The sequence below is a fragment of the Hoplias malabaricus genome, chromosome 1, assembly GCF_029633855.1.
Source record: "Hoplias malabaricus isolate fHopMal1 chromosome 1, fHopMal1.hap1, whole genome shotgun sequence".
NCBI classification, from domain to species: domain Eukaryota; kingdom Metazoa; phylum Chordata; class Actinopteri; order Characiformes; family Erythrinidae; genus Hoplias; species Hoplias malabaricus.
The window spans coordinates 83327217-83355106 of record NC_089800.1 but is presented as its reverse complement, the minus strand read 5'-3'; the positions used below and the strand labels follow the sequence as shown (position 1 = coordinate 83355106).

General features: G+C 41.8%; 3 protein-coding genes across 9 annotated transcripts in view; 1 reads left to right on the top strand and 2 right to left on the bottom strand.

Annotated features, from left to right (window-relative positions):
• The window catches only part of LOC136700171 (palmitoyltransferase ZDHHC14-like), a 57987-nt gene extending 54433 nt beyond the window's left edge, over positions 1-3554 (top strand). The window contains exon 10 of one of the 4 annotated variants that reach the window (XM_066675453.1): positions 2506-3554. In XM_066675453.1, the coding sequence (XP_066531550.1) occupies positions 2506-2859 (354 nt within the window). In that variant the 3' untranslated portion in view covers positions 2860-3554. Of the gene's footprint in view, positions 1-2460 lie in introns of all 4 variants that reach the window. The other 3 variants (XM_066675444.1, XM_066675468.1, XM_066675462.1) reach the window with 3 other exon arrangements.
• A 585-nt stretch (positions 3555-4139) lies between these two features.
• Positions 4140-9237, bottom strand: lgals8b (galectin 8b). Of its 4 annotated transcripts, none has more exons than XM_066675404.1 (9): positions 9131-9237; positions 8608-8727; positions 8277-8365; positions 6679-6889; positions 6251-6370; positions 6114-6140; positions 5791-5879; positions 5548-5731; positions 4140-4932 (listed from the first exon to the last, which is right to left on the bottom strand). In XM_066675404.1, the coding sequence occupies exons 2-9, from the start codon at positions 8644-8646 to the stop codon at positions 4783-4785; spliced, it is 909 nt and encodes a 302-aa protein (XP_066531501.1). In that variant the 5' UTR covers positions 8647-8727; positions 9131-9237; the 3' UTR covers positions 4140-4782. The 4 variants fall into 4 exon arrangements, with proteins under 4 accessions (XP_066531501.1, XP_066531508.1, XP_066531492.1 ...); XM_066675411.1 differs by lacking the exon at positions 9131-9237 and adding an exon at positions 9051-9128; XM_066675395.1 differs by lacking the exon at positions 9131-9237 and adding an exon at positions 8885-9041.
• Positions 9238-9853: 616 nt separating this feature from the next.
• gnmt (glycine N-methyltransferase) lies at positions 9854-24218 on the bottom strand. Its single transcript, XM_066675433.1, has 6 exons — positions 23935-24218; positions 14195-14322; positions 13978-14091; positions 13709-13851; positions 12548-12672; positions 9854-11412 (listed from the first exon to the last, which is right to left on the bottom strand). The coding sequence occupies exons 1-6, from the start codon at positions 24138-24140 to the stop codon at positions 11238-11240; spliced, it is 891 nt and encodes a 296-aa protein (XP_066531530.1). The 5' UTR covers positions 24141-24218; the 3' UTR covers positions 9854-11237.
• Positions 24219-27890: the final 3672 nt, after the last annotated feature.

The following is a 27890-nucleotide window of genomic DNA, read 5'->3' as shown; positions in this document are numbered from 1 at the left end:
GGCTGCTTGAAGTTTACTGTACATTACATGCACTGACTGTTAAAAGTTTGTGGATTCCTATCATTTCATGTATTTTTTAATGAATGAGCATATTCTGTCAGTTGGCAATCATTTACTGAGGCATTCCAGTCTTCAGCTGCCATGGAATTTTATTTGACCATGTTTCATTCTGTAGTTTAAGAACACGTCATATTCTTCCTTCATTATTTTGACAGTAATTTAATGTAATATCTGAATTTTCATTCGTCATTGCTCTGTAACTAGAACTAGTATGTATTGCACTATACAACCCTGTGGACCTGATATTTGGTGCTCTGCTAGTGAAGGCACAAAGGTATAAAAATATATATATTGATCGAAGAATGTGCTTTATAGATGGGCTTTATAATTTTATAAAGCCCATCTAATCTAGAGCAGATACAGTGGTTACATACACAGAGACCATGTTCTACTGTTGGTTGGATATGGTCACAGAGCATTTGTCAGCAGTACTAGTAGCTGACAATTCATCCTCTACAGCAGATGGTGATATGATTTATGGCTGGTCTTAAAAAGTAAGCAATGCAGATATCTCAAAACTCGTGGCAAGACTATTTTGGCAACAATTTGAGGTCTTCAGCTTGTGAATGCGATCAGTTGTGATGTTTCTCTTCTTGTTTTTCCTCCCAAAGTTAGACTTGCTTCATTTCTCTAGGCAATTAAAACCAGTTCCTGGAAAAGCCAGACTGTTGCTGTGTTCTTTTTTTTTTTTTTTACTGTTTAGACGTCAAATCACTGAGGATTTGCTTTTTTAATAAACGCGGTGCATGTTTTACAGACAGTGCCGTAGCTTTTGCTTTTTTTCAGAAACTCAGATGTGCTTTGTTTTCAAAACATATTTTAAATGCAATTACTCAGACAAGGTTCCTTCCCTTGTCTCGCAGTTTTGTCACCTTCCCTTCACGATGAAATAATGCATTTCTTTATCGAGTCGTCAGCAGCAGATGGATGCTGTTTTGTGTGCTAGGCTTTGTGTGTGTTCATGTTTGTTTGTTTTTGTCCCTGTAAAACTGACGCAGTGTCTCGTGGAATGTCTAAGCCCTCGATTTAACAAACTAAAGTCATGTTCCAAAGATTGCTTTAAGAATTCCCAGCATTTCTTCTCAATGGGATTTCAGTTCTGTCAATTGAGGTAATGAGTTGATTCACAAAGACGAGTCCTAAAAATGCATCATGAGTGCGCACATCCACACGTACATGGAAATTAAATGTCTCTGGAATAACTCAAGTTGAACTTTTACTTGGGTTTAATGCCAGGATTAAAGCAGATGGGACTTCCATGCAGTCTTACTACAGTGTACTCATTCATTTTATGGCGAACAGTAATGTCAATTACTAATGTAATGATTTAACACTGAAAAACTTAGCCTGGGAAACTCAGCCTAAAATTTGGAATTTCCAATTAATAAATAAAATGTAAAAACATCATCCCTTTCCAATGAAAAGTAACTTTTAATTTTCAGTCAATGGCAATGATAAAGATTCTCTTCTAAGTTGTTTTGGAGCATTTCTATTGGTCCATTCATCATGAAGTTCTCACACCATGTGAAGGACAGATGCCGTTTTGAAACAATGCAGTAAGCTAAAAATCCACAAAAATTGATACGTGTTTTTTTCCTCTTGACACTGATGATACGCATATGTAAAAAAAATGTGTTTTTCTTTGGCTGAGAGGGTGTGGCTTTGGCAGTGTTCTAAGGAACTACATGTTACCACCATCCAGCCCCAAACAACACACGTTCAGCAACGAGTTAAATAGTGTAGCTATGACCAAACAGATAATGCCCTTTGTTATTGTTGACAAAAAATGGGTTGCAACCGAGTTTTATCACGCTAATTGTCAATTGAACTATCCATTAGCCATATTGTCATGGTTGTACCATGACAGTGCATGGATTATGTAACCTGGAGCTTTATCTGCTTTTAAAATGTCCTCTGTGGCATATGCTTCATTTAAAAGTCAGTTTGCTGCAGACTCTTACTGTTTGTCGGGGGATGAAAGATTGCAACCCTTGTTCGCAAATCTGTTCTGTGATGTAATTGTTATGAAAGGTCCACCTCTAAGTGGACCGCAGATGTTTTCCCAGTGTGATCGATTGTTGCCTGTGATCCAAAATGCCCTTTTAATGGTTGCTACAATTAAGGAAGCAGAGGCATGATCGATACAAGAGTTTTTCGAATGCTCTTTGTTTTGCAGTCATTGATTTAATTGTACATTTGAGCCAGGTGGAAAAATGTGTTTTTACTGAAGTGATGATACTAACATCCTTCTTCTTTTGCTTATGTATCCTGTTACTGTGATTAATAACATTCTTGATCTTTCTCTCTGCTGTACCCTTTCCTGTTACAACTCCCCCCTCCATTTTCCTCTTTGCTTTGTCATTTCTCCCTCCTGCGTTCCCTGTGCTTCTCCTTTTCCAGTGTGACCAAGACCAGTGCATTCAGAGCACCAAATTCGTTTTGCAGGCCGCCGCCACTCCCCTGCTGCAGAACGAGCCGACGGTGATGACAGAGGAGTTGTCTCTCGCTGGCCGGACCGCTCTGGGTGGTCCGTGCACGCTGCTTCCTTTGGGCCAGCCCACTCCTCCTACTTCCACGCCGAACCTGATCTGTGATCCAGAGATACTGCACCAGAGCCATCCCGCCCCAGAAGCCCACCACCACTTCTTGACCCCAGACGAGGCGCCCTCGCCCCCTGGCATGCTTCCCTGCGGCACTCCGCTTGGACACAGCCACACGATGCCTTTCTACAACCCCGCGAGCCAGGACTCCCTCCACGAGGACTCTGTCAGGGGTCTGGTTAAACTCAGCTCAGTCTGAATAGACACAAGTGTTTATCACTATCATCCGTCCCTCGACACCTCCCTTTAATTCTGTGCCAAGAATTTGGCGCCTCTTCACTCTAACCACCTCTGCTCTCTACACGCTGTCATGAGCCTGAACTCATTTCTTCCCAGTCTACAACCTGCCACCTTTCTTTGCTCTTCTATGGACTGTTTACTGCCCCGAATGCTGGGTGGTTATCACAACAAAGGGCTGTACCCAGTGGAGTGTATCATACAATGTAAGAGGTGGTCTTTCTGTTCCTCTCAAAGCTGCTTCAGCTCCTGGTTGCTGGGTTCCCTTTATTGTCTTCTCTTCTCGTAACCCGGACAGCCCGCCCGGCGACTGAGGACGAAGTGTTCTGCCTTTCATATTTGAGATTATCGTTGCGTATCACACCGTTATTTTTGTGTTACACATGTTCTAAGGACTTTGCTTATTGTGTTGTGCCATAATGATTTTTTTTCTTTCAAATAATTTGTATATTTCCTGTGGATATTAATAAAATCCCAGAGTTTTTAAATGGGATTCTGTAATTGTTTGTGCATCTCCCGAGTCCCTCGATGGAATGCATAACTGCAGCATTATCTTGTGACAATTTCCTGTGGTTGTTATCCACCAAACAAGACCTAATTATACTGTGTCATGAAAGGATGCACTGCCCAATAAAATCTCCAAATTCGCCTACACTGTACCCAGGGGGTTCTTTAAAGGACATTATAAAAATACTACACTGACAAACATGGGTGTCTCCAGTGCACTTTGATGTTTTGGTTACTTTGTAAATGCTGGGGTCTAAACTGATCTTAGTTATTACGAGTATAATAGTTTTTAATGCTTTATCTCTGTAGGCCGCTACTCGAAATAGCAGAAGAATGCTTGGGAGTCGAAATTAAACTTATCTTAAATTAAAAAAAATATTTCGTATCAGACAAAGAGCTGATATGCTATTGCTATATTACGTTTGAAAGGTCAAGTTTTATAAATGAATATGGAACAATGATTGGACTAGCTCTCCACCTTTATCAAAGATATTTAGCTCCATCTAGTGGCATCTAAGTTCATTTCTAAACGTGTTTTAAAAGAAAGATTCATAATTAATAGCTCTACAACGAGTTTATATTTTGAAAAACTGAATTTTATCAGAGATTACAGTTTTTATATTAATTTAAGATGATTATTTGTGTGAATGAACACAAGCTGTTTTCAAATAAGAACATTTCTTTTGTACAGTGTAAGGGAACATGACACAATGATGCTCAATATATTATGCCATTTTATTGTCTATATATTTCTTGAAAACCATTTTTTCGTACATGCTTTTAAATATTTCAGTAATCTATAAAGTACAGTCTTTTCGCCCCTTGATACCCCACTTAATCCCGTTGCAACTTTGTCACCAAATGTGAATTATGGCCAAGCTGTAATGTTGTCGCGGATCAGGATCTCACATAATGTTCATATTTAAGTGCAAAGTACCATTAGAACCTCTTAAGAGTTGGTCTTGGCACATGCAACAGCTTTGTATATCCTCTCTTTAAAAAGTGCATTTTTCAATAACAATCTTATAAAATGTATTTTCCATCTGCCACTGACTGACTACATACACACAGCAACACACTGGACCAAATTCCAATCAATTTTAGACAGCGAGTGTTAAAGTTGCAATTCTGTCCAAGTACTTTCTGCGCTGTTTAGCCGCTACACTTAATGTGAGCTCTGTAGATTTAGTAGCCTACTGTTCCATGTCATATTTCAGAAGCTCAGCCCTTACTCCCATGAGGCTGATATAAAGGAAAAGAGGGCACTCTGTCATATGGACACAGATGTGATACAGATATACTTTTCAGGTAGCATTAGCTAGTGAATAGGCTGAAAAACATGAGGGTTATTATCACAATGTCCTGTTGCTGATGACAGTCACCACAGCTTAATGTCCTGCAGCTCCAGATCCCCCTCCACCTCCAGCTGGTCAATGGAGCTCAAGTCCTGTACTCTGTGCCTGTAGTCCAGCAGATGGGCACCGTTCACCGCAATTTTAAACTGATGAGATTGGCACAGGATGATTATCTGAGAGGAGAGAATATAGCGTTTAGCATCAAAAGAACAGTTCCCAAAGCTTGCCTCCCCACAGACCAATGCAAGCCTCATTCTCTGTGGCACAAAGTCATGAATTTTAGTTAGTGCCAGTTCCACCAACTAATTAGGTCTCCCTGACTCATGTTACCATTGGAGGTTGAATGTCAATTATGTGTCTGAAGCCAGCACTCACTTCTTTTTTCCAAACTGCTGCTAATGCCATGTCATTCCACAACACGCTAACTGCACATTTCTGTTCTGTAGATTAACAGACAACCTTGTTGGCTAGGATCTTGTTGAGTGATGTGAGAATGGCCTCCCTACTGCCCATCGAAATAGAGCAAGGCCAATTATGCTTTCTTGAATTCCTGGCCATGAAGGGTTTTGGCATCACCAACTTATTATGGGAATGAACTCATAAAACTGACCCCACACACTTTAATCCAGGTTTAACCCAAAGTTATAATCCTTCACCAGTGACAGTGTTAAGGCAGCGCGGATGAAGTCCTAAATATACTGAAATGGATCTCTTGAAGGTGGCCATGTTTGATTTAAATGATTATGTAAATTCATCCCCTTTCTTTGAGTAGTAAAACACAAGGATACCTCAAAGTATTTTCCAGCTGAGAAGGGGAAGCACAGCAGCTCAAGCTCCTCAGGACCCCAGGCATGGCTTAAGAAAGAGTTGCGGACAAACATGCTCAATTTGATCCTTGCGCTGAGGTGCAGGGCGATGTTTTCCGTTTGACTGCACCTCAAGTTTACAGTAAAGCTGGGAAACAAAGAAAAACTAATTATCATCATATAGAGTACTTACGAATCAATAGATGCCCAGATGTGTAATTTTACCTGTGAGGAAATAAGCTAACATGTCCCTTGATGGTGATGTGCTGTCCTGGTCTGAGCCCTTTGAGTATGCTGCCTTTGTAGGGTATACTCTTGAGGGAAGAAATATTTAATAGAGATCATGTTTGTGGTGAACCAAATGCCAAGGATATACATAACATTTAAATTGTGTTTTTAAAAATCTCCTTTATAACCTCACAATGAATTCTGAGATCTACAAATTAAATTAAAATGATTGTTAATAATAAATTATATCATTATTCTTGTACAAATATTCTTTGACGACATTTTGGACAGCAATCATATGAAGGAAGTGGAAAACTTACCAAGTCACCTGATTCTGAAAATATTGCCTGTAGAGTTTAAAGAAAATATGAAAAAAATACAAAACAGAGAGTTATGACTTTTTTTTTTTTCCTTAAACTGTCGGTTCATGACCACTGGGAGAACCCGCTCTACTTACAGAGTTAGGTACGTAGCCAATGGCTTGTATTTTTACTTTTCCTGATATGGAGAATGTGTCCACCCTTTCCAGAGGGATTCTGTGCTTATACTCCAGTATGTGGGCTCCATTTACTGCCACCTAGAGGAGCAAGGGACAAATGAGCAACAAGGTATGGAGTCTTGCATTACTTTAATCCTATATGTATTTGTGCTTTGGCCAGCAATGTGTGGAAAACTTGCATCAAACTTGATTTAGTAGAGCTGCAAATCCAGGTGGAGGTTCATTTCAGTTCGTTTCAAAACTACATTAAACCCTACTGGGTCTTTAATAAGGCTAGTGTATTAAGTCTATTGTCAGTACCTGTGTAACAGTGAGCCATTCTGATACAGGGGAGATGTTTTCTAAATACAGAATCGTCACACCATATCAGTTCACCAGTCTCTTACCTTAAAGACATCTTCATGGACCAGGATGATTGTCTCAAAAGTCGCTCCTTGCCTGAAGGGCATCTGCTCCAGTTTCTCCTCTCTGCCCCAGCTACCCTGCTGCAGTGAATTGCAGACAATGCAGGGGGGGCTTCTAAAGCGAGGGTTGAAGTGGAAAGCTATGTCTGCTCGAGGTTTAGTGCTACTACCACAGCTCAGGTCAAACTGGAACCTGTGGGAATCAATGAGAGCCACTGGAACTCAGTGAGGACAGGGCACTATAAAATTGCCAAGCACAAAGTACCCAGGCTTTCCGTTAGACAGAATAAGACAGGGAGGGTAACAGGGTGGGTCCACGACTGGGGTGTCATTTTAGTCTTTAAACTTTAGGTTCAAAGGGCATTAAGAATTTTTTTATTCATTCATTTTCAATCTGTATTATATACCTGTAAAATTTGGTCTCCCTCAAATGATATAGCATAAAATACAATGAGAAAAATATCACTTCTATTTAAAAAAATGTATTTTATGTGTATTCTCACAATCATCAATAAACCTAGATGAAGCAACTAGAATTTAATAGGTGCACGTAAGTTTAAACTTGGGCAGCACGGTGGCACAGCAGGTAGGTGTCGCAGTCACACAGCTCCAGGGACCTGCAGGTTGTGGGTTTGAGTCCCGCTCCGGGTGACTGTCTGTGAGAAGTGTGGTGTGTTCTCCCTGTGTCTGCGTGGGTTTCCTCCTGGTGACTGTCTGTGAGGAGTTTGGTGTGTTCTCCCTGTGTCTGCGTGGGTTTCCTCCGGGTGACTGTCTGTGAGGAGTGTGGTGTGTTCTCTCTGTGTCTGCGTGGGTTTCCTCCGGGTGACTGTCTGTGAGGAGTGTGGTGTGTTCTGTGTCCACGTGGGTTTCCTCCGGGTGCTCTGGTTTCCTCCCACAGTCCAAAACCTGTTGGTAGGTGGATTGGCCACTCAATAGTGTCCGTAGGTGTGAGTGTGTGAGTGAATGTGTGTGTGTGTGTGTTGCCCTGTGAAGGACTGGCGCCCCCTCCAGGGTGTATTCCCGCCTTGCACCCAATGATTCCAGGTAGGCTCTGGACCCACCGCAACCCTGAACTGGATAAGCGCTTACAGATAATGAATGAATGAAGTTTAAACTTATTTTTCTACTTGTATTAAAAATGACAAATTGTTTTATTAAACAAAAATTACCCAAAATTGAAATAGTTTGAAAATAGCAAGAATTAGTTACTGCATCCATTTTTCAATTTTTTCCTCATTATGAAATGATCACTTTAATACTATGTAAATTACCATCTAACTATAGATGACTAGAATGGGAGAAATGTTTGAAAATTGAATGACACATTTGTACACAGTTGTGTTTACACATTTATGCAAATGCAGCCACTAAAGTCTTACAGGGGGATATAAGCTACAATTACCGTTAAGTTATTGATTTGTAACATGCCCGCAGCTTGCTGTGGAGGACAATTTACCCCATGGTTAAAATGCATTTTTCCTTTAAACGTACACACATTACTGTAACAACGGGGGACAAACTGCACCAGAGTCGTGGACTCACCTGGTGAGGGACAATAACGGTTAATGAAGGTGTTCTACCTGTCAGATTCATTGAGGACACAGCCCTGAATAACCACCATCTCTCCTGGGTGAAGTCCTTCTGATATGGTCCCTGTGAAAGGAACTACCTGAAAGCACACAGTTTAATAGCAACACTGTAGACCTTTACACAAGCAAAATGTCGGTAATTTGTCAGATACATAAACTCCATTCATCCAGCATTAGCAACGCGACTTTTTTTTGTTGTTATTTCAGTGTTTGCTTTCGTTAGCTTCGACGCTCCATTCAGCTCCACACAATCCGCATCTGAGGTGAATCAGTAACATTCCAGTTTTCTATTCTAAAAAGCCATGAGTCGTTGTTTTCTTACCGGACTGAGGATGGTCTGCCTCGCATTGGCCACGGACATTTGTGTAGTCTGTTTATGAGTCTCTGCAGCTGCTGGTTTGTCGTGTTTTGGCGCTGTTTACTTGCTCAGTTCGCCATTGTGCTGAGGGAGAGATGGGGGAAGCGGTTGAGATTTAAAGGGGAACTCCGCCAATTCAACACAACGCTGTTAATGAAGTGCTGAAGATGTAGATAAAGTCTTTCACAGAGGTTCCACATCAAAGGCTTCATTCAACAGAAATGTAGAGTCATATGCTTACAGTTGTTAATGGAACCAGACGTTGGACTCACGAGCACAGAAAGATACTACTGAATACTACAGAGCTCTACTGGTGACTCCACATCCTTCAAAATAAATCGAGACGTGCGAACGACTTAATGCGTAGAACTTAATATTTCCACGATTTTAATATGTGGTTCACATGCCTTAATCTCTATGTTATCTCATTCCCACCATCGTGTCGTGCTATATATACACCATGTATTTGTATATATCATTCCCATACTTTTAGGGTGACCAGACGTCCTCTTTTACCCGGGCATGTCCTCATTTTTAGATTAAATAAAATGTCCGGGCGGAATTTCACAAACGTCCGGCATTTTGTTTTTCTAGAGCTTACAGAGAACTTCGAGAAGTTTCGTTCACAAACTAGTCCCGCCCTCCCCTACTCCGATTGGTTTGCTTGAGTGAGAAGGGGGCGTGGTGAAGTAGCTTAAAATCTTCTGATTGGACGGTCTGACTATAGAGTTACCGCTATTGGTCGATAACCTTCTCTGTAAACATTTAATTGGTCAGTCTGCACATCAGTAGTCGCCCCCCCCCCTCTAAAATCCAAGGCAAAAGAAATGTAATGATATTTTACTTATATTTTAATATTTTGGTTAAACTTTACATACTACTCTTACAAAGTCCTTATTTCATTTTCTATGAATTGGCTCTATTTTGTTAGCAAATATATATGTACATATATTTTAACCTCCATTGTGTATTGGCAGAGAGAGACAGAGACAGACAGAGAGAGGGATAGAGAGTGAGAATATATATCACCTGTTTTGGAACCTCAAATTTTCTTGTGGCATAATGAAAAGAAAAAAAAAAAACATCCATGGTTTATGCAACATCTTTTTATTCCAGTCAACCAAAACTAAGAAAGAAATAAACAGAACAAGTTTATTTTTCATTAACGTTTTGTAATAAAAGGCCTTTCTCAAACTTGTGCATTATTTACAAGTATGTTTTTCATAGTATTTAAAAAAAATCAACTAATGTTTTGGTTCTTCTTCTGCAAACATTAGGCAAATGCTTCTGTTCAGTGTCTCCACAAAAACAGTAACTAAAGCTATAGAATTAAACCACAATACAATGGGCATTTTGCAACAATACAGATCTGAATTGTAGAGTGAAAATTATTTGGAAAATAACTGTGGATTTTGTTGGCACAATCTTTGATTGTGGGGCACTTTCGGGCAAGTTCAAATACTGAACTTTGTACTTTACTACTGAAGCCAAAAAACACAATCGAGTAGAAACCACAGTCCAGTCTGCGAAACATTAAAAACCGTCTCAACAAAATCAGCCTAATTCTTTCCACTAAAGAATACAAAAATACTTTACTTTTGTGTAAGACAAATTCAATTTGTCCAACAGATGGAGATAGAGAGCTTTCATTGGTTCTCAAAGGTTCTCAGCACAAAACTCAAGTCTGGTAGACTGTTGCTGGAACTCAGCTGAACTCAAACACCGTTCAGATAAAGAAAAGACACCGTGTACACCTGCTTTTACATTGGGCTAATTTATAAACCTCACACAGATGCCACTGAGACTGTGGAAATAAGAGTGACACAAGGAGAGATTCACTTTTCAAATAAACGATGAGGTCAGGATCTATCAGTAGAGAGGGATAAAGGCAAAGGGTAGTTTAAAATGACAAATCATTTACTAGTCAAGCCAAACACAAAAGATCTACACATGAGCAGAGGCTGTGGTAATAACTCAATGACTCTCAAAAAACAGAAAACAACACACCTTTTACAGTTTGGAACATACATTTTTAGCATCCATGAGCTTCTTAGCTCATGATTCCACCGTCCTACAACCCACATTTAGTGGTGTATCAAATTAAAAACAATCAGCAGCCTTAGTGAGGTTTTAAGCCACTTATAACAGCTCTACATCCCTTCTGACTGTTTCAGTTTAAGACATGAGGTTGTATATTAAATGCACATTTTTGCTTTCGAAATTAAAGCAAGACTAAAAAAATACATTTGTAAAGATCGATATAATATTGGCATCCCACTAATATAAGTTCAAAAGGCTTGGTCTTAAACCTCCAAAACAGAACTCCAGGCTTAAATGGAGGTCAGAGCACCTTAGACTTAGACAAAAATGTTCACTCCCTGACATCTCCTGGATATTAGGATATCAAGAATTGTCTCAGCACCATTAGGTTTTAAAGATTCTCTAGTAACAGCTTCTGTCTGTGATTGTGTTTTTTGGAGAGGCCTGCTACTAGACGCTGCAGTAAAATGAAGAAGCAAAGCACCAGAGAAATACAAGAGATGTACCATCTACACAAACAAATTAAGAGAAAAAGGCTTGTACAGATTTTTTTTTTACACAATGTTCTTTTTAACCACATGGATGAAGTAGCAAGGAGCTTCTCCCTGGTCTGGCTCATAGTGCTTAAAGTCAGCAAACATGGTCTGCTCACACTGTCCAAAGAAGGCCTCTTTCAGGAGTTCCTTGAAGTTCTCCAGCCGGTGAGGGTAATACGACAAGCGGAATTTACTGTAAAACACACACAGGAAATATCATATAGCATATAGGACGCCATTATTACTGCAATATTCTGTCATTTTATATTAAATATTATTCACTCTGAGCTCATAGAAAGTCTAAACCTTCATTTAAGGTTCATTTGTGTTTGTAAAATATTGCAGAATATATTTTGTTATTATTTGAATATAATGGAAATAAATCGCTCTGTATTTATTGTCAGGAAGTGTTTGCAGTTGCTTTGTGGGACAGAGATATGACTTGTTCATGCCAGAATGCAAGTAAATGTGTTATTATGTAAATATATTAAAGGGGACATGTACCCCTTTTCTTCGAGTGAACACACTACAGGGGGTCCTCGACTTATGACGTTGATCCGTTCCTACGTCGCGCCGTAAACCGATTTTCAGTGTAAGTCGGAACATACGTACATACTGTACGTAAATTACCTACTGTAAGCACTTATCCTATCCTAACACAGTCCTGAGCCACGTAACCGTGTATTCTTTCGCCGCGCACACCACACACGAAGTTCGCGTTACGACGGTTACGTCGCAAAAACACTTAAGTCGAAACAAAGCTTTATACAGTAAATTGGAGATGTGTCGTAACTCGAGACTGACGTAACCCGAGGGCCTCCTGTATTCTGTGCTCTGAATGAAACATCTCTGACATTTTTTTAGCCATTTGCTTTGTTTTTGTTTTGTTTTGTTTTCCTCCATATATAATCAGTACCTTTATTTCTTCACACTCATTCAGTTTGTTTTGCTGTTTAACCTCATCTTTGCACTCTCACGTAAACACAGGTCCAGCGCTGTGATCGGAGAAACTCAAACAAGGAGGTGAGGCGATTCTAAAGTGCACCTTATGTAAGAATCAGCACCAAATCTGTGCTGCCTTAATTTACACTTGTCTCAGGTTACATTAGTGTGCAGTTTTCACCAAGACAGGCCACAATTGCTCATAAAAGCACTGCTGATAATGTACTGAAGATGAACGATAACACACAGCAGTGCGTAGAGTCACACAAACTAGGTCAAGTCTATTCCTCAAGCTACTGATATTGGAATTTGACCAACAGTTTCTTTTATTCTTTTTAAACTCATCTCTCTAGAAGCCTCCTGGTTTACGTCACAAATCCCAGTACCTCGTATCAGGGGGTGTGTGTGCGTCTTCTGGCTGGGGGATCTCCAGAGAATAGTCCAGTGTGACCATGTGTGGCTTGTTGTTGACCCAAAGGACTGAGGTGGAAATGTCTTGTTTCAAGTCGCTCTAGAAAACAAATACCAGCCAAATGTTATTTTTTTCACTTACACTTTACTCTGGTTATCACTCATAATGTACCATCATAAGCCTATATTAACATCTATATGGGCCTTTTCCCAACAAGGGTCAGTCATCGTAAAATCTACTCGTTCTTTTGGGACTAAGCTTTTATAGATGTCTCAATAGGTTTATGTCATTATTTGTTGTGTCAATAGTTTGTGGAACTAGAAGCCCAGGAGTTGTTTAGAGTTCACTTTACTCAATTCCTGGAATTGTTTAATGCTGTTTGTTTGTTTCTTGTCTTATAGACGTGTTGAACTTGGATTTCAGGACAAAAAGTGAAGTGTAAACTCAACACAAAGGATGTAAATAATCATTGTTCTTATGCTTATGTTAGGAGTGTCATTCTGTGGAAGTGTTATGTAAGGTTATGCGTAATGTATTCTTTAGGTTAGTCGGTTAGTCTACTCTGACGTAAAAAGGTTGGAACATAAAGCTCAGAGGAAGGCCCTGCTTAGTTACATTAGTTACATTTATGCATTAAACCATTTTGTAAGTAATACAAACTCGCATTTCAGTCAAATTAGAGATGGGAACAGTTTTCTTTGTTAAAACATTGGCCCCTAATGTGGGAAATATTGTGTCAATATGATGTTAGCTTCTTTAAAAGCAAGAACTGTTCATTATTATCTGTAAGCCTTATCCAGTTCAGGGTCGCGGTGGGTCCAGAGCCTACCTGGAATCATTGGGCGCAAGGCGGGAATACACCCTGGAGGGGGCGCCAGTCCTTCACAGGGCAACACACACACTCAAACATTCACTCACACACTCACACCTACGGACACTTTTGAGTCGCCAATCCACCTACCAACGTGTGTTTTTGGACTGTGGGAGGAAACAGGAGCAGAAATAGATACAGTGAATTTTAATTTGGAAAACTCACAAACTAGCATACGTGGACCAGAGAGGGAAACAACAGATGACACAGGTTTAGGATATTTGTCTTTTGAAAATGGGATGGTTTTGTGTTTAGAAATCATACCTGGTAATAAATGTTCTTCCCTTGTGGAGCTCGCCCGGTCTCGAGGATGTAGTCATAGTTACGGTGATCGATGATGAGGATTCCTCCAGGTTTCACCATGCTGCCGATGTTCTGAAGAGCCAGCTTCTGATCACTCTGATCCCCTGAGAGAGAGAGAGAGAGAGAGAGAGAGAAAGAGAATGAGAGTGAAAGTGAGAGAGAGAGTGTGTCTGTCAATAAGCACATCACAATATTCACAAATGAAACATAAAATATTTTAATATCCTGACCTTTAAAATCGGGTAGATGAGCAAAAGAGTTCCCCAGGCAGATTACTGCATCAAATCCTTCTCCTGGCTTCTGAACATCTTCTGAAAGTGTAAGCCAGTTAGCTTCTTCAATCACTGCAGGGAAGATGGTGCACCACAGAGTATAGTTACATGGTTGTGTCCCAGTGAAGTCACATCTTTAAAAGCCACTTTCCTGAAATCAGGAACTCTTCCTCACCCCACTGGTCAAACGCTTGCTCTTTCCTCCTCTCCCATCTCTCCTTCAGAGCGTACTTCAGCATTTTATCACTGGCATCCACACTCACTAACTTGAAGCCCTCCTCCACCAGCATGATAGAGTCCACCCTGCAAAAAGAAGAGCACTGAACAACCTTATAGACCAATAGGGCTCCTCGGTATTTTGACAATTAATCTAGCAATTCATTTTTTGGTTCTCAATTTTAGATGTTGCTAGTTAGAGACACTTAGCTGTGTTTCCACATCCCCCAGTGCCACTAAGATAGATAAAGGCTAGTATAGCTGTAACATTTGCTGTAGAAAGTGCCAATTTTATGTATTTTACAAGTTCTTGTTTTGGCTAGCATCGTGCTGAGTGATGACTAGAAGTGAGGGCCAGTTTCCTGTCTTGGATCATGTTTAAATATGATGTCTAATGCCAACATTCTGGCATTATCAAAGTCATGGGTCAACAACCTCTGACCTTCTAGCATATTACATTTGGCAAGTTATAATGGGACACTACTGAATGATTATATATGACTTTCTAAGGCAGAGTTATAATTAATTCAGCCTTTTATGGTTTGTCCCAGCAACAGCTAATAAGAGTGTGCTGTTCCTTTAAGAGGTGCTCATGCAGTTTGTGCATGCTGGGGCTTTTTTGCTGGACTTAGAAGCTGTGCTGTAACTTTATGTAGACAACTGTTTGTAAGAAACAAAGCCATGCTTTGGGTTTATCATAATTTTTGTATAAAGAGAACACTGTTAGTCATGAGGCCTGGCTTTATACGGCCCCTCAGTAGCTAATTTACCACTGTGGAATAAAGTCAATGAGTATTCGGATCACTATTTGGCAACAACATTGTGTGCTGTAGTACGGAGCCCCCGAAGGGACATGTGGGGAAAAAAACGAAACGATAATTTATTCGAGGGGATTATTATGGCGCTCCATAATAATACTCCATTCAGGCAACATTCCACTCATTTTTTTTCCCTCAAATAAATTATCTTGAGATCTCAAGATAATTAAGGTAAGGAGAAAAAAATTTAATGTACCTTACATCTAGCCCATTATCTAAATAATCTAAAGTAAAGCAAAAGACGTGTTTTTAAATGGCAGACTGTACTCTATGGGAGCTATTCACTGTCTTTGAGGTGTTCTGCAACAACAAACGTCAGACAAAGTTAAAAGCAGTGTTCCTGAATCTCTGTAAGTAATAAATCTATTCTTACACAGCTAATTTTGTCCACTCTTATGTCTATAAATAAATAACCAGGAAAATCTATACTTTAGAATCAAATATGTGCAGATAAAGCTTGTGATTATAGTTGTATTTAATTGCAACTTTTTTTTTTTACTTAAATTTTTGTACACATAGGGCTGGACGATACGGCCGAAATTTATATCACAATATATTTCAAATTTTTGGGCGATATGATATAATTCCGATATCGATATGAACAGTATAAAATCCATTGAATAACTTTGTCAATATTAATATTTTTAAACTAAATTTTAAACTAACGACAGCACCCTGTAATGACCGTTGGTCAGTGACAGATGTTGTAAATAATGTATGTTGAAATATTGAAAATGCATTTCAAAATCATGATTATTGAAACATATTATATTGCGATGTATATTGATATTGAATTACTGTCCAGCCCTATGTTTACATAACAAAAGTTATACATACATTTTCTTTTGTAGGCAAGTATTTAAAATGTCATTTTTATCTTTGTTGTGTATAGATTCTGAAAATGTTCAATGCTTCAGTACTTTTCACACATGATACTGGAATTTTCAATGGATGTTTCAATGGAATTTTCTTTTGTCTATTGCTATGTTTGGGCGGCACGGTGGTGCAGCAGGTAGTGTTGCAGTCACACAGGGACCTGGAGGTTGTGGGTTCGACTCCCGCTCCGGGTGACGGTCTGTGAGGAGTTGGTGTGTTCTCCCTGTGTCTGCGTGGGTTTCCTCCGGGTGCTCCGGTTTCCACCTACAGTCCAAAAACACACGTTGGTAGGTGGATTGGCGACTCAAAACGGTCCGTAGGTGTGAATGAATGTGTGTGTGTGTGTGTGTCTGTGTTGCCCTGTGAAGGACTGGCGCCCCCTCCAGGGTGTATTCCCGCCTTGCACCCAATGATTCCAGGTAGGCTCTGGATCCACCACGACCCTGAACTGGATAAGCGCTTACAGATAATGAATGAATGAATGAATATTGCTATGTGCAGGTGAATACAAAGCATTGACATGATATAATAATGTTTTACTATAGCCTACATTATTTACATTTGAATTTGGTAAAGCTAACTGTATGCAACATTAACAAGTTAAACAAATTTAACTTGGAGGACTGTACATGAAACCCAGATGGCACAAAAACGGACTCAGGCTAAAAGTCAGAACCAGAAGACAGACCAGAGCAATATAAGTGGGTCCAAAAACAGGATCTTAATTTAAAGTCAGAAAAAAACCTAAAATAATGGAATAGTTTAACAGAGAGCCAGATTTATAAGTAGAGACAAGGAGCTAAGGAAACAAAAGCAATGATCACTGATCAGTAAACACAGCACTCTACAGATAGCAGACTAAGGTAAGCATTTATTGAATTTCCAGCCATTGACATGACACTGAGACTTCCACATTGCTACATATTATCACCCTGTACTCGTCTTACAACTTCAGACTTTTAAGGTAAATACAAATAATACACATTATAATACACATTATAACAATGTGATAACATAAGCAAGGGCGATAATAAATAAAACATCTGTTTTCATTTAATTTCATATCAAACTTATAAAGATCCTTTAAATAATAACTGTCTGATACTGATACGGTTTCAGCTGCAGGGTCACGCAGAGCCATTCAACAGTGCTGATCCAAATACTACAGTTTTGACTCAAATAATTCTGATAAAAGCATTATATTCACAAATATTTTTGTAGTTTTATTGCTATTCACAATAAAAGGTTTTAAAGATGTAAATAGACTGAAGGTGGTTTGGTGTGTAACCCTCTATTTTAAAGCTGTTTTCACATAAGACGACTGTCCAGTGCTCTTCGTTGATGTCTAACACCTGTAAAGTTCTCAGGGATCATGTGACTGAGTTCATGAGTGTTCTTTGTTTTCCCTGTCGTTATAAGCCTGTTGTATCCAGCCATGCCTCGTCAGTCAATTCCATGTGTTTGTAACGGCAGCATTTTGAAACTTTGTTTTCCGTTCACAATTATATTTATTAAATTTCCACTTATGCACATACATCTGAGTCTCATCGTTTCTGTTCACCGTGTTACAATAATGCAGTTTTTGCCGTACTGAGCACAGAGTAGCAACAGAGGCTCCCTTTTCTCTTGATTACAGTCTGTAATCAAGATGACTGTCTGTGAGGAGCGTGGTGTGTTCTCCCTGTGTCTGCGTGGGTTTCCTCCGGGTGACTGTCTGTGAGGAGTGTGGTGTGTTCTCCCTGTGTCTGCGTGGGTTTCCTCCGGGTGACTGTCTGTGAGGAGTGTGGTGTGTTCTCCCTGTGTCTGCGTGGGTTTCCTCCGGGTGACTGTCTGTGAGGAGTGTGGTGTGTTCTCCCTGTGTCTGCGTGGGTTTCCTCCGGGTGACTGTCTGTGAGGAGTGCGGTGTGTTCTCCCTGTGTCTGCGTGGGTTTCCTCTGGGTGACAGTCTGTGAGGAGTGCGGTGTGTTCTCCCTGTGTCTGCATGGGATTCCTCCGGGTGACTGTCTGTGAGGAGTGCGGTGTGTTCTCCCTGTGTCTGCATGGGTTTCCTCTGGGTGACTGTCTGTGAGGAGTGCGGTGTGTTCTCCCTGTGTCTGCGTGGGTTTCCTCTGGGTGACAGTCTGTGAGGAGTGCGGTGTGTTCTCCCTGTGTCTGCGTGGGTTTCCTCCGGGTGACTGTCTGTGAGGAGTGTGGTGTGTTCTCCCTGTGTCTGCGTGGGTTTCCTCCGGGTGACAGTCTGTGAGGAGTGTGGTGTGTTCTCCCTGTGTCTGCGTGGGTTTCCTCCGGGTGACTGTCTGTGAGGAGTGTGGTGTGTTCTCCCTGTGTCTGCGTGGGTTTCCTCTGGGTGACTGTCTGTGAGGAGTGCGGTGTGTTCTCCCTGTGTCTGCGTGGGTTTCCTCTGGGTGACAGTCTGTGAGGAGTGCGGTGTGTTCTCCCTGTGTCTGCATGGGATTCCTCCGGGTGACTGTCTGTGAGGAGTGCGGTGTGTTCTCCCTTTGTCTGCGTGGTTTTCCTCTGGGTGACTGTCTGTGAGGAGTGCGGTGTGTTCTCCCTATGTCTGCGTGGGTTTCCTCTGGGTGACAGTCTGTGAGGAGTGTGGTGTGTTCTCCCTGTGTCTGCGTGGGTTTCCTCCGGGTGACTGTCTGTGAGGACTTCGGTGTGTTCTTCCCGTATCCGCATGGGTTTCCTCCGGGTGCTCCGGTTTCCTCCCACGTTCCAAAAAAAAAAAAAAAACACACGTTGGTAGGTGGTAGATTTGTGACTCAAAACTGTCCATAGGTGTGAGTGAGTTTGTGTGTGTGTCACCCTTTGAAGGACTGGCGCCCCCTTCAGGGTGTGTTCCTGCCTTGCTCCCAATGATTCCGGATAGGCTCCGACCCACTGCGACCCTGAACTGGATAAGGGTTACAGATAATGAGTGAATGAATGAATGTTGAATAACAGCCACCTCTATAAAGAAATATCTGCAATTTACCAATAAACTATTGTGCTGATGTCTCAGGGCATGAATAAAGAACTTTTAAATCTAAAGTGAATTCTCCTCTCAGCAGAAGACTGACTGTAAGTACTAGACTCATCTGAAGTTTCATCCCTATGGCTGTGGAGTGATGGTGTATATAGAATGTGCTGAAGCAGCATTCTGAAATGGGCCACTGCCCTCATAAAGTTCTCAGGGATCATGTGACTGAGTTCATGAGTGTTCTTTGTTTTCCCTGTCGTTATAAGCCTGTTGTATCCAGCCATGCCTCGTCAGTCAATTCCATGTGTTTGTAACGGCAGCATTTTGAAACTTTGTTTTCCGTTCACAATTATATTTATTAAATTTCCACTTATGCACATACATCTGAGTCTCATCGTTTCTGTTCACCGTGTTACAATAATGCAGTTTTTGCCGTACTGAGCACAGAGTAGCAACAGAGGCTCCCTTTTCTCTTGATTACAGTCTGTAATCAAGATGACTGTCTGTGAGGAGCGTGGTGTGTTCTCCCTGTGTCTGCGTGGGTTTCCTCCGGGTGACTGTCTGTGAGGAGTGTGGTGTGTTCTCCCTGTGTCTGCGTGGGTTTCCTCCGGGTGACTGTCTGTGAGGAGTGTGGTGTGTTCTCCCTGTGTCTGCGTGGGTTTCCTCCGGGTGACTGTCTGTGAGGAGTGTGGTGTGTTCTCCCTGTGTCTGCGTGGGTTTCCTCCGGGTGACTGTCTGTGAGGAGTGCGGTGTGTTCTCCCTGTGTCTGCGTGGGTTTCCTCCGGGTGACAGTCTGTGAGGAGTGTGGTGTGTTCTCCCTGTGTCTGCGTGGGTTTCCTCCGGGTGACTGTCTGTGAGGAGTGTGGTGTGTTCTCCCTGTGTCTGCGTGGGTTTCCTCTGGGTGACTGTCTGTGAGGAGTGCGGTGTGTTCTCCCTGTGTCTGCGTGGGTTTCCTCTGGGTGACAGTCTGTGAGGAGTGCGGTGTGTTCTCCCTGTGTCTGCATGGGATTCCTCCGGGTGACTGTCTGTGAGGAGTGCGGTGTGTTCTCCCTTTGTCTGCGTGGTTTTCCTCTGGGTGACTGTCTGTGAGGAGTGCGGTGTGTTCTCCCTATGTCTGCGTGGGTTTCCTCTGGGTGACAGTCTGTGAGGAGTGTGGTGTGTTCTCCCTGTGTCTGCGTGGGTTTCCTCCGGGTGACTGTCTGTGAGGACTTCGGTGTGTTCTTCCCGTATCCGCATGGGTTTCCTCCGGGTGCTCCGGTTTCCTCCCACGTTCCAAAAAAAAAAAAAAACACACGTTGGTAGGTGGTAGATTTGTGACTCAAAACTGTCCATAGGTGTGAGTGAGTTTGTGTGTGTGTCACCCTTTGAAGGACTGGCGCCCCCTTCAGGGTGTGTTCCTGCCTTGCTCCCAATGATTCCGGATAGGCTCCGACCCACTGCGACCCTGAACTGGATAAGGGTTACAGATAATGAGTGAATGAATGAATGTTGAATAACAGCCACCTCTATAAAGAAATATCTGCAATTTACCAATAAACTATTGTGCTGATGTCTCAGGGCATGAATAAAGAACTTTTAAATCTAAAGTGAATTCTCCTCTCAGCAGAAGACTGACTGTAAGTACTAGACTCATCTGAAGTTTCATCCCTATGGCTGTGGAGTGATGGTGTATATAGAATGTGCTGAAGCAGCATTCTGAAATGGGCCACTGCCCTCAGAGCAGCTGCTGTGAGAGGGAACGGCAGCAGCGAAGAGAGACTATTATTAGTTGAGGTTAGTGTGTCAGTGTTACACTGGTGAGAGAAAAACTTTCAGTGGGTTACAGCAAAGCAAAGCCTTTAAAGAATCTGTAAATCTAACAGCATTCCACACGGTGCTGTTGTGACCTGGAATTATGAAGTCAAGAGCTTTGTACTCTTCCCCTTCCTGTTCCTGTCACCCAGGGTATGTAAGGCCAACTAGCAGAGGTGTAGCCAGTGTGTGCAGATACCTTTCACACTTAGAACACCTTCAGCTATATATCTTCACACTAAAGCTAAACAAAGCCTGTTGTGTCTTGCGCCCAGGAATTCTGGGTGGACTCCAGACACACAGTGACCCTGAATAATATCTTCTACCATTCAAGTTAATATCCCAGCTATCATCAAGACAAATCATTCCAGACACTCATCATCAGAGCCTCTCCCGATAACATTTACCTTACAGCATGGGGAAAGGAGTTTTTGATATTGATGAGTGAAATAAACTTTTTTCCCACTACACCCTCTTCACAAGAGTGCTCCACTGAGTCAGGAGCCATGTGCTATACTGGATTGCCCTGGTTTGTGGGATTAAATCCAGCGATACATTAGTCATGTCTTCTCCATGTGATCCCCTCTGGAACGTACAGACTGTGTACCACCCTAAAAGCAAGGCAAGTTCCTTTCATACTTTGAATTGTGGTCATTCACATCCATTTTAAAGTCTAATGTATGGTTAATGCACAGGGCTTTAACTACGATCAACAGAAAGCTGAAAACCCCACTGGCTGAAAGACAGAGGAAACCATTTTGATTTCCTAAAGAGGCTCAAGTTTGTTCCTTCATTTATTCATTCTGGAACTGCTTCATCCTGAGGTCATGGTGTCCCTACACTGTGGTACCCTCAAGGGAATCTATATGTACCTTTAAATAGGGAACGTAATAGTACCTTGTTCTGATTGTAGATTGTAGACGTTGTGTTGATTTCATACGCCCCTTTCATCTCCAGGACCTATGTTTTTTTTTTTTTTATCTGACACAGTTCTAAAATGAAAGATTACAGATATCCCCTTCTCTTTCTGGAGAAGAGAATGTAATGGACCTTTAGGGAACTCCACTTGACTTTAACACCATTGCTGTACCTTTAAAGATACATTTACACTGTTACACAAATGGCCCAAAGATCCCAAAATATCCAGAAAATGGTCTAAATCTGTCAACTTTAAACGGACACTTTGGAAAGGCCCATCCGCTCACTCCGTTATCTGTAGCTCATTTCACTGGAGCTTTTCCAACAATATGGGCATGTAAGGACACCAACGAAAGGTGTTCAAGAGCCTCTGTAACATGGAGGTAAACAGGGTAAGGACACTCACTTCGCCTGTTTTAGTTGGTGTTAGTTAACGTTAGCTTGACTCGCTAAACTCGGTGGCTCAGATTATACTCGGCTACGTAGCTGCATTACGGTGGTTTATAGTGTCGGATGAATTCGAGTTCGACTTCGATCACATTTACAAGAATAACGGTACCTCTACATCTGAGTTTAGCTTATTGCTAGGCTATTGTCATGAATAATGTGGGTTATTTAGCTAGATACTGTCATAACAGTCGGTCATAACGGTGTTTTACCGCGGCGTTGTTCAGCTGTTGTCCACCAGTGACGTCACGGTTGCGTTCAAGAATTTCCGTAGCGAGCTCGGGTTTTTCCGTCAGTTTAATAAAATTGTCAGTTTTAAAGCAAATTAAGCTGCTATTTTCATTTTAATTCATACTTATATCTGTCAGTAACTAAAATAATGTGAAATATTCATGGAGGTCCATTAAGTGGTGCTTTTAAGTGACAATAATGTACCACTACCGTACCGTACTCAGAATAATTGGGCGTGAGAAAGGAACACACCCTGAATGAGGTGCCAGTCCATCACAGAGCATCAAATGCTCACCGAGTCACATAACTGTGGACACTTCTGCAGCCAATACACGTATCAAAATGTGTTTTTGAATTGTAGGAAGAATGCAGAGCTCATTTGGAGAATTATAAATATTTATTTTAGTTGTTGTAATGCCCATGTTTGCTTTTTTTTTAAACAATACAAGAGCATTAAAAGGAATCATGGCAAGTTGTATTAAGTTTATCCAGTTAGCATTTTTAGGGCTGGTTTACAGACAAGGCTTAGGTTGTGCAATGGAGTCTCTCTTCCTTAAATGCTCCAGGACTAGATTAAAGCCCTGTCTGTGTTTAAAGCAACACTGAAGGATTGTCATGACCGATTATGGCGCAAAACCTAAAGGGCTTCTCTGAGTTCATTATGTGAAACACAACATAAGCCAAAAATCTACCTAGTGACCAAACATTACCCCGACAGAGAGACAGGAGCTACTGTAGGGAATGAATGGCCTTGAACTTTCAGGGTCAGTAAACCAGCCACGCTGGCAGGGCATCACATCTGTCTCAAATGTGGAATGTGTTAGTTTGACCCAGTCAACAATTTCTGGAGCAGTCTTACCCCTGGATCAAATCAAAATAAGACACTTAACCCAGACTCTTTTATTTCCTGTATACTATCTGTACATCTTCAGTGTGGCTTCAAGTTTCACTACAGCCTGCAGCAAGTAGATCTGTGTTTTGGTTCTGTTCCTGGAGTAAGGTTACGCCCACACTGCACAGCTTATTGTTTTTCCTGTTCCGTGAACTCAGTCAACTCATAAGCTCATTAAAAACCCTTCAGAAGATTATTCAATGGTGGTTTTAGAGCAAAAGTTAAATATGATTATTACAGCACATAAGCTGTAATTTTATGGGGCTTTTAAGTAAAAGTTGTGGCTGTAGAGAAATATGTTGTGTCTTATGTGTCTGTTCATGTATGTGTGTGTGTGTGTGTGTGTGTATTTGTATGCATGCAAGTGTGTGACCAAACCTGTTTACACTATCACATTGGAAAGAATCCAAAAAAAAACACATTTCCATGAAGTAAAACATTCAATTTTAAGGTAAAGATGAGTTAAGCTCAGCGTATACACACCCCAAGTTATTTCAAGGGGCCCAAATATTTTTTGATCTATATGAAATTTAAATTAAAAGTTTGGGAACCACTGGGTAAGGGCATGTAGGGTTAAGGTTAGAGTTAGGTTAGGTTAAGGCTTGGTTATGGTTAAAGTTATGGTTGGGGTAAGGTTAGAGATAAGGAAACAGAGCAAGGATAAAGTTAAGGTTAAGGTTAGGGAAAAGCTATGGTTTGACTTAAGATAATGTCAGGGAGAGGGTTAACCATAAACTGAAACCATGGAGACGTGTGTGTGTTCCTACCCTGTGCCGCAAGCCACATCCAGCACAGAGTTGCAGTTGTGTTGTTTGAGGAGAGCGACCAGCCAGCTGCGGTATTCCTGAGTCCTCCTGCGCGTGTCCCCGATGTACAGCTGCCACACCTTCGCCGCTTTACCGTCCGCGTACTGGTCCGGTAACCCCACCGCGGCCACGCCCAGGGAGCGCGTGCGGTACACACTGTCCACCATGCTGCTGGTCAGGTGTGTGTGTGTGTATGGGTTTCTGTTCTGAGTCTGATACACTACTCTGTCCTCTACTTGTTTTCCTGTCGCTAGTCCACGCGCTGCTGCTCTGCTGCTATTTATAGCGCCGCGAAACAGAAACAGATACTTTCAGCCAATCAAACACGACATCTTTCTCACGCCTCCGTTTTGATTGGTGGAGGCGGCTAATGTTTGTCTGTGTCTGTGAATGTCCGTGTTTCATCATATTTCCAGGCAGACACTGATTGTTTGTGTGTATCGCCGTTTGTTTTTGTGACATTTAGGGTATACAGTTTGACTATAATAAAACAAAATGGCTCCCACAAAGATAGAAATACTAACATCCATATTGTTAGCCACTAGCAGCAATTAAATTATTAACAACAGTTCCAACAATTTATTAATCAATCATATATCAGTAGTAGTTATAAATTATAAAAGCTTGCTAACAATGTTTATCTGATAAACTCAATGAATCATTATGAACACAAAAATAAAGATACAACTGTATTAGTTATAGAATCTTATTTGTGAATGTGTCTAGCTCTATGGACTTCTGGAACGTGTCCATATCACATATCCCCCCACAGTGTTGTGGAGCTGAGTGCTGTCACCTCCTCCTGTTTTGATTGGTGGACTCCCTCTGGAAGGTGAGGTGTGTGGAGTGAAGCTGGAGCTCTGTGAGAAGTAACATGTGGTAGTGAGGAACCCAGAGAACTCAGAGTGACATTCTGCTATCAGTTTACTCATTGTGAGAGAAAGTTCCTCTTTAAAGGAGTTTGATCAGTAAACATGCAGTGCTGTTTTCAAAACATTAATGGCTTGGACATTAGGTTACTGGATAAATATTTAATTGTAACAGAATTGTTACATGCTCTGCTTTCGTAACACTGTATTTAGAACATTTTTAGAAATGAGTAGTTAAGGCAAAACTGTATTTGAAATTATCTTCTGGAGATTACAAGTTTAAACCCGGGTGATTCATTAGCGGTGGGCGTTGGACTCCGTCAGTGTTGTGCCTTGTCTCCACTCCTATTCCTGATATTCATGGACAGGGTGGCGAGGCGTAGCCTGGGACAGGAAGTCTTCCATCGAGGGGCTTGGGAGGTTGCATCTCTGCTGTTTGCCTGAAAATGTTGTTCTTCTCGCATCAGCGGAGGGCTTCAGCGTTCACTTGAGCTGTTTGCAGCTGAGTGTGAAGTGGTCGGTATAGTCTGAGGCCATGGTTATCTCCTGGAAACAGATGCCATGCTCCCTTCAGGTAGGGGGTGAGAACCTACCCCAAGTGAAGGAGTTCGAATTTCTTGTTCACGAGTGATGGGAAGAGGGATTGTGAGACTGACCGGTGGTTAGGTGCAGCGTCTGCAGTAATGCAGTCACTGTACCACACCGTCGTGGTGAAGAGAGAGCTGAGCCATAAAGCAAAGCTCTCAATTTACCGGTCAATTTACCCACTCTCACCTATGGTCATGAGCTCTGGGTAGTGACCGAAAGAATGAGATTGCGGATACAAGCGGCTGAAATGAGCTTTCTCCGATGGGTCGCTGGGCGTACTCTCCATGATCGGTCGAGGACCTCGGGGTAGCGTCGCTGGTCCTTCGTGTTGAGAGAAGTCAGTTGAGGTGGTTCGGGCATCTGGTAAGGATGCCTCCTGGAGGTATACCAGGCACGTCCAACTGGAAGAGGGTAGACCCAAGACATGCTGGAGGGATTATATCTCGCGGCTGGCTTGGGAACACCTGGGGATCCCTCAGGAGCAGCTGGTGGAAGTTACGGGGGACAGAGACGTCTGGGCTTCTTTGCTCGCCCTGTTACCACTGCGACCCTGAAGTGGATAAGCGGAAAAGATGATGATGAGGATGATTCATTAACCATCTGTGGCCAGGAGACTGGTCTCACTCTGTGTGTTAAAGATGTGTTGTAGCTCATATGATGTGTTAACAGCACTTTAAAAATCAGTGAAATTTGACACTTAAACAGTGCCCTTCTATAGAGGAGTCTATAGACTCCCAAGGACACTTTACAATCAACAGGGCACAGAACGGCATTCAATTCAACATTCATGCAACACACACACTGACGAGAAGCAGCAGCCAAATGCGCACAGTGGCCTCTCAACCAGGAACAGCCATCCACCTGGAGGACTACATTGGGAACTAGGGGGTTCACCCAGGATAATGGCAATACAAATCTGGGCATACACACATTCAGACTTTCATTCACACACACTCTTTCACTCACACTAGGACAGTTATTTACAGGAGCTCCATGTTTTTGGACTGTGGGAGGAAACCTGAGCAGACACTGTTATTGTGGCATTTTGTTTGCTCTTGGCTTCTCTGCTGGTTGAGTCATTATGATTAGTAAAGTTGACTCTGCAGGTTTGATCATGAAAGAAGGGCATGGCCTGCAGTTCTTAAGCCAGTGTCAGTTCATGTCTGCTTTTGCTCAATTTAAATAACCTGTTCCTCTTTACATATACAGTGACGAATAGAAATGCTCTTGGAATCTGTGTAAATGAACTCTCTCACACACACACACACACACAAATGGACACACGTTTATTTGGATTTGACATAGAAAATAAAACATCTTATAAAACCCAAATGATAATTCAGAGTTGCTATCCAATTTATTATTACATCCACAATACACCATTCTCACAGATACAGGTAACTGTGTCTTCTCCAAATGTACAGGTTGAGACAGAGCTGTACTTAGTCTTCCTCTTTCCCAATCCTACAATCTGTAGGCCAAGTAAACATAGTGCCCTATGTTCCATATGCCCTAAACTACCAAACACCTAAACCATCACTTTCCATGAATAGACACTTGCATTTAGACAATGAACCTGAAAAACCTGTCATTTTAGTGTGGGAGGTTTCATGGCTAAATTGGAGCAGCCTGGTGGCCAATCTTCATTAATTGCACATTGCACCAGTAAGACCATATGCATCCAATGGTTCAAACATTGTATCCTGAAGGCGGTGCCGTGTATCAGGACGACAATGCACCAATACACACAGCAAGACTGGTGAAAGATTGGTTTGATGAACATGAAAGTGAAGTTGAACATCTCCCATGGCCTGCACAGTCACCAGATGTAAATATTATTGAGCCACTTTGGGGTGTTTTGGAGGAAACGTTTTCCTCCACCAGCATCACGTAGTGACCTGGCCACTATCCTGCAAGAAGAATGGCTTAAAATCCCTCTGACCACTGTGCAGGACTTGTATATGTCATTCCCAAGACAAATTGACGCTGTATTGGCCGCAAAAGGAGGCCCTACACCATACTAATAAATTACTGTGGTCTAAAACCAGGTGTTTCACTTTCATTGTCCAACCCCTGTAGATCATAAGAACATCTTTCACAGTCATCACACTTCTCCTTTTATCAATATCAGGAGTATTCAGACAGTCCCTGAAAACACTCTGAGATTTAATGTGGTTAAGTGACAAAAACACTCCCTTGACATGTGGAGAGAGATTAGTCTGAAAATACTTTACAAATGCGTAAATGTTAATCCACAAATTAAACACAAGACACAAATATGTTTCACTGTGAGGGTGGCACGGTGGTGCAGCAGGTAGTTTCGCAGTCACACAGCTCCAGGGGCCTGGAGGTTGTGGGTTCGATTCCAGCTCTGGGTGACTCTCTGTGAGGAGTGTGGTGTGTTCTCCCTGTGTCTGTGTGGGTTTCCTCCGGGTGACTGTCTGTGAGGAGTGTGGTGTG